The sequence below is a fragment of the Fragaria vesca genome, linkage group LG2 (assembly GCF_000184155.1).
Source record: "Fragaria vesca subsp. vesca linkage group LG2, FraVesHawaii_1.0, whole genome shotgun sequence".
NCBI classification, from domain to species: Eukaryota; Viridiplantae; Streptophyta; class Magnoliopsida; order Rosales; family Rosaceae; genus Fragaria; species Fragaria vesca.
In genome coordinates, this window is record NC_020492.1 from 21264292 (window position 1) to 21275730 (window position 11439).

Here is an 11439-nt window from a genome sequence, read left to right on the forward strand (position 1 = left end):
GGGTCATATACGAAATTTGAAAAGTGAAAACTTTCTATTTATGGATCAGATACAAGAATGATTACAATATAGATCAGCTTGACTGTATCCCACGGCCAGGATTTATTGAAACGTAAATACACAAGAAATTATAGAACACCATCATTTCCCTTCATTTCTTACAAGAAACTATAACTCAAACTTTAATACTAAGAGAGCCATTAGAACTAGTTTTAGGTATAGCATGTCCCTGGGGGGATCTAGCAAGGCGAAGCCACTTCTCTTCAGACAGTAATTTTGCAAACCTTGTAAGAGCTTCTGCATTAGTCTCTTCAGTAAAAGCCTCATAATTACCAGTCTCTAAATTAACTCTAGAGACTGGTTTTTTCAATAGACCTTCACCAACTTTCAAAAGATCATCCAAATTCTTCTCTTCTGCTATATCCACTGAAGAAACTTGCCCAGTTAGCGTGTCATCCTGCAATTGTTAAATATGAATCAGTTAAACTAGCTTGGTTAAATTTGCATTGTTGTCTTGAACGATTACAGTAATCATATTTTAATTTTGTTGTGCAAAATTAGAAACTCATATGTATATTGAATCATTGATGGCAGCAGCGTTAAATACCTGAATTCGAAGATAATTTTCCTTCGAGTGTAGGGCTTGGAAAACAACTGACAGGTTAAAATCGACCATATCAGAACTTGACTGACTGAAAACATCAATGAGTGGGGTACCTCCACCGCTGGTTAACCAATCCAACAAACCCCATTTGGCAGCAGCATGGGCATGATATTTCAGTTCTATCTTTGGTGACCCGGTTCCTAATGATATGACTAGAAATCGACCATAATCCATGGGTTTAATGGGAAAGAAGTCTGAACTTCCCTTGAGTATTGTCTTTGTCACTTCACCAATAGCAACTAAAGTCTGGAAATAAGAGAGAGAAAAACCATATGTTTAAGACTTTGAGGCCTAGGCACATTTAAGAGGAATATCTTATATATAAACATACAGTATTAGACTGTGTCATACTATAAATGTGCTTACCGGGTTATTTGCACAAACGCCACCATCAATAAGGTTAAATTCTCTAACTTTGCCTTGGACGTCTTCTGTTTCAAAATAATGAGCTGGGAGATAAGTGGGTGCTGCTGAGGTTGCAATGCATATATCTCTGAGAAAAGCATCGGAGCATGGCTTGCTTTTCACCTAGCCAAATTAAGAAATCACAAGTATTTACATAAACTGTTGAATAATAAGCTTGTAACATAACCAATTAATTTTGAACTCTAGAAATGAAAAATATCAAGAGAGCAAACCTCAAGGCTGGAAAAGATAGTTGGCTGGAGTTGTTTTATGTCAAATGTGGGAATGACCACATTAGTCAATGTCTTGTTCAGTTTTTTGTCCCCTAATTTTTCCCTAACTAAGTTGTGGAGATATTTTCCATCGTACTTTGGTCCTGCTAGAGCTTTGATGATCTTTACAGCATGTGGAAACAATGGACAACTGTTGTATGCAACATTAAAGAAAAAAATTAGTAACTAAGCTAATGAAATATCAAAAGTCAAACCGATCACCTTCTAATTAACATGATAACATCACTTACTGCCTCTGGGGGAAGATTTTAGGGCAGTGTGTAAGGTAGAAATCCTTAATGTCTTTTGCGGCAAACACAGGGCGGTTGTTGTTGTTCTCGTCTGGGGTTGCAATCATGGCAGTTACAAGACCACCTGTGCTAGTCCCGGCAATCACATCAAAATAATCTGCAAGTCTTGCATCCTTACCATCTAGCTTCTGCAACATGCATCAAACATATCCTATTAAATCAGTACTTGATATATGATCATGATCAATATCTATCTTTCAGCAAAATTCTACCTGAAGCTCGGATTCAAGGAAATCAAGGATGGCTGCTGGGATAAGGCCTCTTATTCCACCCCCATCAATGCTCAAAATAGTTACCAGGTTTCCGAAGGTTGGGGGCTGTAGAGGTATGCTCTGTGTTCTTTCCATTGTCAAACAACTAAGAGTTCTAGTTGCAGATATAAAAGAGAGAAATGGCCTGGGGAGACTTTGAGCCTTGGAAGATGCTTTTAGACAATAGATAGAGTTCTTGATTCACTTTGTGAGTTTCCATCGACAGATTAAGTATGGTACTTATAGCGTACTACTCATGCACCACTCCTATCCCATGAAACAACCCAGAAAGAGATTAGATAATGAAATATTTGGCAATGATTTGTCATTTGTTTGAACAGACTATGCAACTTGGACTGGCCTGTCTACTAATAATGGAGAATTGCCTTATCCAGTCAAACTGTATACACACTTGGCTCTTCTCTACTAGAAGAAAGCTCAATATTTGTTCCCCCTATGTCAGGGACAAATCATAATAAGTGAGAATTGAAGAACTGTAGGTGAAACTCTCCATGAGACTTGTAGGTAAACAATGTGAGATCATACACAGTTTGGCCAAAACCAAAATTTCCCTCATGAAAATTAAGGCCTATACTATCTAAAGCAGCAGCCTCTATCTTAAAATGCAAGTTTTTTTGTATGGTCGCATACAATGCACATGCGTGGCTTGTAAGATTCCCTAGTTTCCAAGGATATATTAGAATTCTTAACGCGCTAGAGTTTGATTCGTGAAAGACTGCGATGAACTGCTGCAGAATGCATTTGTAAAAAGATTGATTGGTAGAAAGACTAATTCCTAATGAAAAGTCCTTAACTGCTTGAAGTCCCTCAACAAACTCAATGTTTTTTAGTAGCCTCTATCTGTACAAAAACATAAACATGAATGCACACAAGTATCTATGAATAACTAGCTAGCTTGTTAAATCTGGAATATTTCCAAGTTATATCCTAATTCCTAATTAGACCGTAAACAGCTAGCATAAGTACCGTACGCAGTAAAATCCCCACCATAGTTTTATGAGGAGATATTTGTTCAAGGTGATCGATCGATAAAGTTACCTGCAAAAATAAATATGCAGTACATGAATCAAGTTTGCTGTTGTCTTTTAGAAGTAGTATTTACTGTTCAGTACTATTCCCTAAGTTTGCTGTTTCTATCTGTGTTTACTGTGGAGAACCAGAGTTCTTATTCGATGAGGGGAAAAATGCAAGTGGAACAAACCCTAATTGAGTACCCAGAGAACACACCAGGATATTAATTAAGCTGGTATTAGTTAAGCTCAAGGATATAATATGAGTAAGATGTCGGCATCCTTCCAACTTTTAGGTGTTAGCGACAATAGTTAAAAACTAGCTAGTACGTTCAATCTGGATGCAAACCCTAGCTGCCTTACTGAAACTACAATATTAACTCATTGTTCATATCGATCACATGCCATTCTAGGACGTCGACTTAACAATCAATTAACAAGGACTCGATCGATCGGGGATCAACTACTCTCAAGGATCTAAGGAACAATGAACAGCCACCCATGTTCAGGTTCATGGATTGATTATATAACTTGGTAATGTCTGTTGCTCGAGATAGATTCCATCATGGCGGCCTAGCTAGGGTTTAATTAAACTAATTAAACTTTCCACTTATAATTTAATTAATTTTCTTTAGGCACGCGAAGGTCGTCGTTTCTGCTCTGGTTCGTTGACTTGTTGGTAATAATCGTAATCTAGCTATCTCCGACGGTTAATTAGAGAAATATATAATTTCCGATTTAAGTGACCATATGGTCAAATTCACGACAAGAACGTACGGTGGAATTCCCAGAAAGACAGATGTTCTTATAAGTGAATCTTCACAATAATATAACGCACTACATGCAGGTTCCCTTTGATCGAATGGTGTGCGTCTCAAATATATACAACACATTCATACTTTTATAAACAGCTCATATGCAATCATATAAATTTCAATTTGAACTTATTTATTAACTTCATATATTAGTGCATAATGTATACGTACGTACGGTTGGTGATTACATACAAAGAAGCTGACCCAAAAGAATTCTTGGTTGCTAGCTAATTTTCCTTTATTTATATGTGTAGAGAGTACATATTTCTGAAATAGGAAAAAATTAATCAACGAATCGACATTGAAGTAACAATATATACAAAGAAATTATTTCCCAGCCTATCAGGGTTTTATTTGGATACAATCAAAGAATTAAAGAATGATCAAAGTATATGGGATCATTTGCCCCCGTACTTTGAACTACAAGAAACTGTTACTTGAACAGTTAATGAAAATAAAAAATGAAAAAGAAAAAGTACAACATTATTATGCTATTGTGTAATCTATATACATGTATAGAGGAATTCAGAAATTTTGAATATAAGATGCATCAATGTGAGTTCAGCTTCGGCTTGGGCATGGCACATCTTCCGTGGGGCGACCTCGCAAGGCGACGCCCCTTCTCTTCAGAGAGTAGTTTTGCAAACCTGCACATTGATAATCAGAACTTTCTGTTAATATAATGTATGTTATACATAGATATTGTTAATTTGTTGCATTATCAAATAAAATAATAGTAGAGATATTGGAGAAATTAACAACGTAATATATGTTTGTACTTGTATACCTTATAAGAGCCTCCTCATTGGTCTCATGATTGGCAGCCTCAAATTTGCCATTCTCCAAATTAACCCTAGACACAGGTTTCTTCAATAGGCCTTCTCCAACTTCTAGGAGATCGTTCAAATTTTTCTTTGTGGCTACATCCACCGAAGATACTTGTCCACTTAGCGTGTCATCCTGCATTTTCATTTCCATTGATCAATTGCTAGATTTGTCTTTGTCAAAATTTATACGATTATTAGTTTCATGGCTATCTAGAAGAATAAAATTACACAGAGATAATTATAATAAGAACCTGAATTCGAAGATAGTTTTTCTCTGAGCGAAGGGCTTGGAAAACTACAGACAGGTGAAGATCGACCATATCGGCACTTGCCTGACTGTAAACGTTTATGATTGGGGTGGAACCACCACTGGTTAACCATTTCAAGATGCCCCATTTAGCTGCTCTCGGCGCATTGTACTTGAATTCAGATTTTGGCGAGCCAGTTCCTAATGATATAACCAAAAACGTCCATAGTCCATGGGTTTTATAGGGAAAAATCGGAGCTCCCCTTGATTATTTCCTTTGTAACTTCACCAATAGCAACCAGAGTCTGAAATTAAAGCAGAAGTATTCTGGGTTATATATATGTTCTTGATCATCAATCTTGGATCAGTTGGATAGTATATACTACTTACCGGATTATTTGCAGCGACACCGCCATCTATAAGGTTGAATTCTCTCACTTTCCCTTCTGCGTCCTCAGTTTCAAATAATGAGCTGGAAGATAAGTTGGTGCTGCTGAGGTCGCGATGCTTATGTCTGAAAGCAAAGCATCAAAGGATGGCTTCGTTTTCACCTGATGTTATAGCATGCATAAATATATGTTAGATTTACTTACTCCAGCTATGAGTATAAATGCCATCGCATGCTATAACTTATAAGTGGACTGATATTAATTCTAAACAGAAGAAATAACACATGTGCACGTACCTCAAAGCTGGAAAAGACTGTTGGCTGGAGATTCTTTATATCAAACGTAGGAATGACAACGTTAGTCAATGTCTGATGCAGTTTCTTGTTACCTAGCCTTTCCTTTATCAAGCTATGTAGATACTTCCCATCGTACTTTGGTCCTACTAGAGATTTGATGATGCTTATAAGATGAGGAAACAGCCACCATCTGTCGAGGGTTTAAGAAATTCAAAGCTGATTAGTTACTTAATTACTTGAAAGCATCCAAAGGTAGTGAATTTAAGATAGCTAGGGTTAAACGAATATTTAGTAAACTACTAATATGCAGGCATTACGTACGTCTTCTGGGGGAAGATTTTAGGGCCATGATTAAGGTAGAAGTCCTTTATATCTTTAGCAGCAAACACCGGTCGGTTATTCTCATCTGGGGTTGTAAGCATGGCCGTCACAAGACCTCCGGTGCTTGTCCCTGAAACCACATCAAAATAGTCCGCGAGTCTTGCGTCTTCCCCGTCCAGCTTCTGCATGCAAAATGATCGATGACTTCATTATTACTAGATGGTATAACATATCAAATTTCTCTATATTAGATGACTTCAACAGAAATTAAATCAGTCGAAACATATATAAGAGACGGCTATATATTGGTCATGAAAAACAAGACATTATTTTTATATTTAAATTTCTCTACAAGACTGTCGCAGCTTATGCAAAATGATCAAAATGTTAGGTCTATTGGTTGATCAACCTAGGAGAAATGCACTACTGCGCGAGTCGGACTGCACATCTTGATCACATTGTATTTGACAGTAGAGTACTTTAGCACTTAACTACTACGTATCTATTGTTATATTTGTATTATTCGCCAATGTGATTACTCTAGGCCTCTAGCACTGCATTACTGAGATCGGACATGCATGTACATGTTGGCATGGACAGTGAATACGATAACTAATTAAACTTGAAAATTCAAGTGCGCGCATAAAGGGGTTTGGTACAAAACTGATTTAGGGTTCATGTGCTACGTACCTGAAGCTCAGATTCAAGAAAAGCAAGAATGGTTCCTGGGATTAACCCTCTTATTCCACCTCCATCAATGCTTAAAACAGTGATTAGGTTTCCATAAGTTGGTGGCTGTAGTGGGATGCTGTTGGTTCTTTCCATGAGATTGATTGAGAAAGTCTGGGCTGCTGCTATATATGTGTGAGAGTAAATTGAGGATAAAGAGATTGTAATTGAACTGATGAACTTTAGAAGAAGAGGTTTTAGGATAATAGATCGAGTTCTATTTGGTGAATTCATATTTGAGAGAACAAGTACAGGTATTTATAGACCCTCCTAAACTCATAATATTCCTAAAATCAACAAGTCATTGCATCAAGTTGCCCCCAAAGTGTTTGAATAACTGGAATGTCAATGGATGAACGATCGAACGCGATTCAAAAATTTGACCCGGTTTTGTACAACTTCCTGGATATGGTTCAAGTTGGACCGCATGCACGTACGTATAACCATATATAATTATTAGAATGTTCATGTCATCAAGTCCATCATATCCTCTTTGCTACAGCTTAATGTACATTGTTTCCCTACATTATGGACCACAGTTGCATTCGTGAGAATTGCAGAATAGTAGGTTAGACTTCCTCTGTGAGAATTGTAGGTAAGACTGCATAGCTGAAGCATATCGAAGGCTAGCAAGAAGGAGACAAGTGAGTTAGGCCTAATCGATCTCTTTTCTTAAAATCGCCTAAATCTGAAGCTAAACCTTTACCAAGAAGCCAAAGCCTTGGATTGTTAATTAGTTTCCGGTTATCTTTTTGAAGCCAACATACAGTGAAGGCAATAACGGTGAGATTGATGATGCAGCAATTCAAGGAGATCATACTAAATCAAGTTTTACGCTGAATAAATCAATTCGATTCGCATAAGGCGGCAAGGATTATCGATCAACGATCGCATAGAGGCTTGGAAAGGTCAATATATGTGGTAACTTGCCAACGTGATTGATCAAACATAACAGTACAAGGACTTGCAAGAAACTGATGAAAAGATTGGTACGTAGTATACCATTCCATTAATTTGCCTCTGTACTCTAACCAGCTGGGATGATGATGACAGATACGGAAGATCCAGGAAATGTTCATAATTTAATCATATTCTATTGCCACATGATTTTGTGTTTAATTTGTCATATATTTGTTATCGTAAACTTCAAATACACTATAATCATTTAGGATGATCATCAAGTACATCATCTTCAGTGTTGCAGATGATAAACCGAAATTGACCATATATACATGGATTTTGTAAGAAAATGAATAGCTCAGAAAGCTCATCAGCTGTATCTAATCCTCCATCTGGATCAGGCGCCCTTGAGTCTTAAGTCTTAACATTAAGTAACATATCAATTTCCTTCTGTTATATATATGCTTAATGACAGACGTCTATTCTTTCTCCATCAAACTCTGAGTATATATTCAATCTTTTGTCTCTCATAATTTGCTGAGTTTGCTGATGATTAATTCAAGAGACTACATAGGTATATAATCTTGTTTAAAGAGATTGCCCTCAGAAGCATTTCTTACTTCATGTAAAGTCTTCAATCCAGAATTTACCTGATGTTCATGATCAGAATAAGAACCCTAGCCTGCTCTTGGAGCATATATAATATATATCTATATATATATATATAATCAGTCTGATATATCAATTTATTTTATAGTCAAAATATATATTCTGATCAATCAAGGTTGAAATAATCATACTCCATGTTCCATGAATTGAAGGGATTTTTTATTAATTTATTGAAGAAAATGATATGCAAAGATTATTATGTGTTAAGTTATTAATTTCTGCCATTCTGCAAGTATATATAATATATATACTACTGTACGTACACTTCTGTATATATTCTTCTGCTTGGCAGAGATGCATATCCCTTTAATAAAAAATGGGTTTATTCCAAATTATCGAATATATTCATCAGCATGTAGATATACGTACCGTACTATCTATAAATATCTTATTCGTTGTTAAATGTACGTTTGTCAATTAGTTTTAGTGGCCAAAAATCCTTCTGGCTTTTTGTCAAGCACTGTTCGAAATCAAGGCTGCTGGCCCGTCTAGGTGCTAGAAGTCTGCCCACCGCCATATCAAGTAGCGTCTAACGAGAGTTTCCAAACCTTGGCTATATGCAGTTTGCTGAAATCCCACCTAGCTAGGCGGCGCCTGTATACATGCATGTTACGCACGATAACGCCTAGCGAGTTTTCAAACCTACCTTGTTGTCAAGTGATAAACGCAATTGAATCGGCAACATACGATGAATCGCATGACCGTGACTTATTCCATTACGTGGAGTTTCTACAAAATTGATTTTACTATACTTTTATACCATCTTTTTGCTCAAGATATATTCCCATTAATTTATTTATTGTGATAAGCCAGGTTAGGTGAGAAGCTTGTCCAACAAGATAATTAAGAGTACTTTGAGAGAGATTGAAGAATGACTTGCTGAAAATAGTACTTTTGATCTTTGGAAACAATGAACAGTTTGTTCCTATAAAAAAAAATACAATGAACAGTTTGTTCCTCCCTAAAAGAGAACAATTTGTTCTCCTACGTGTCCAGAAAACTGAGCTTATGTGAAAAATTGAAATGGTTGCAGCCATATCTTGCAAGCTATAGCTAGATTCCATATATTCTTTCATATATATATGTCTGTAAATTAATTGTCTCAAAACTTCATAGGTTGCGAACATGCGTGTTCCAGCATAAAGCTGGTACCTGCTGCTACGCACAATGTGCAAATGAACTTAGAAGGATCGGATTGGCCTGTAATATTAGACAATATCTGCCTTGTTAATTATTAGTTATTTTAATTTTGACAGAAAATTAGTTTCGAAGAAAGCTTTGCCCTAAAGAAGGGGCTCGTAGTGCGTATTATTTGATATAATTAGTACTTTAGCAGATTCTGACTTTAGATTAGTACCTAGTGCTCAAGCACTCATCAGCTTTTCACTGAAATGAATAAATTTTATTTTCATAGTCTGAGTGGTATGTGCCGTGGTTTATAGTACTGAAATTTTCCTTTCTGAAACTTCTCAGTGAATTTGAACTTAAAAAAAAAAAGTTGTGAAAGCGCTTCCTGCAGATTGACCAGAACCCATGAGAAGCACAAGTGATAGCATACCTGCATGCTCAAACTAGTAAAGGAAACACCAGTTTTTTTAATTGGTTTACAATGGTGAAGGCAAACTTTGCCAAAAACACAAAAGAAAAAAAGAGAATGAAGACAAATAAATTATTTGGTATTATTGGGGCAAGTGAGTCACTATAGCCCTACGAGCATCTTCCACCGTAAGTTAAATTTCAAGCCAAATTTAGCTTATAAAATAAGAATATTCTATAGAATCTTTTTTTAGCTTATCAAATTCTCCCATTATAAGAGCATCTCCCATGGTAGGCTAAATCCTTAGCCAAATTTGGCTTAAAAAACAAGAATATTATGTGAAATCTTTTTTTAGCCTATCAAAGTCATCCCATGGTAAGCTAAATCCTTAGCCACATTTATAGCTTTTTGACTTTAAAAAACACTCCCACCATAAGTTAAATCTCAAGGTAAACCCATTTCTAATTCTTTTGTCATATATATATATATATATATATATATAATGTTATATTTCTATGCATATTTTTTCTTTTCTCATATATATATATAATATTAGAAATAATTTAAAACTACAAATATTGAGAAGGACATACATGGATCTTGCTACGAAATTAGAGATCCAACGTCAGCGTGAGGATAACAAAATTATGCTCATGAGTTTGGATTCCATTTCGGATCCGAAAGATCGTGAGTATTTTGATATGAGAAAAAATGAAATTAGGCAAAGAAGAGCTCGTGAATCCTAACAACAACAATCGCCCATGACGTTTGGCTATGACAATTTTGCTAACATGAATCCGTTCCAAGGTGACACACAAACTACATTCAACTCTGGAAGCTTTAGTAATGCACTTCAAGTTTCAAGTCAATATGGATCAAGTGGTGAATACGGAGCAACGCCAAATTATGGAGGAATTGGTGACTATGGAGGAATGAGTCTTTATGAAGGACCTTTTGGATATGGAAAAGGTAAAGACTATGGAGGAAGCGGAGGTACCGGAACAAGCGATGAACATGGAAGAGCCCCGTAACGAAAGCGGTGGAGTACCGAATTACTATTGATGGTTATTATAATATGGGTTTTTTTTTTATTGAAAAATAGTATGTGTTTTTAATAAGTCTAGCATTTTATGTTAGCTATTTAATTTCATTATGTTGTAATTTTGTTAAGTTTAGCATTTTATGTTATTTACGTTTTAATAAGTAATGTAACCTTTTTCATGAATAAACTATGTACTTTTTTTATTTAATAATTAATCAAATATATGATTTTATCTAAATATATTAGATATGGGGCTTACATGAAAGGTCTCGTCGAGATCTTCGCAATGGTAAAAAAATTAAATAGAAACGAGTTTTTAATTATGTAGTTGTGAGGGATTAAAAATTTTTAGTTCAAATTTAAAAAGGATATAAAATGAAATAAGATGGTAGGTAGATGGGCAAATCTAGAAAAAAAAATAAAACTGAATAAAATATTATTTGGCTTTAGCCTACGGAAGTGGAAGGCCAAATTTGGCTTACAAAATTGCTTAGGCTAAATTTTTGCCTTGGAAATTGAAATTTGGCTTATGGTGGGAGTAACCATAGGCTAAATTTGGCTTTTTAGCCTACCATGGGAGATGGTCTAAGCTAAATCCTTGGCCAAATTAAGAATATTTTAGCTTACGAAGCACTCCTACCATAAGCCAAACCCTAAGGTAAAGCCATTTTTTTTTCTTTTGTTATATATTTGTTTAATTCAATAATTAGTCATGAAAAAGATTTTATATAAA

At 35.6% G+C, this 11439-nt stretch overlaps 1 protein-coding gene and 1 pseudogene across 2 annotated transcripts in view; both read right to left on the reverse strand.

Moving 5' to 3' along the window:
• LOC101311641 (patatin group A-3-like) lies at window positions 1–2222 on the reverse strand. Its single transcript, XM_004291082.1, has 6 exons — window positions 1865–2222; window positions 1593–1780; window positions 1303–1492; window positions 1031–1192; window positions 608–910; window positions 1–457 (listed from the first exon to the last, which is right to left on the reverse strand). Exons 1-6 carry the CDS (start codon window positions 1997–1999, stop codon window positions 176–178), a joined length of 1260 nt encoding a protein of 419 aa, XP_004291130.1. The 5' UTR covers window positions 2000–2222; the 3' UTR covers window positions 1–175.
• Window positions 2223–4200: 1978 nt separating this feature from the next.
• The window catches only part of LOC101311933, a 15231-nt pseudogene continuing 7992 nt past the window's right edge, over window positions 4201–11439 (reverse strand). The window contains exons 4-7 of the transcript XR_184024.1: window positions 5214–5374; window positions 4828–5128; window positions 4537–4709; window positions 4201–4396 (exon numbers count right to left, since the gene is read on the reverse strand). The product of XR_184024.1 is annotated as a patatin group A-3-like (transcript). The remainder of the gene's footprint in view (window positions 4397–4536; window positions 4710–4827; window positions 5129–5213; window positions 5375–11439) is intronic.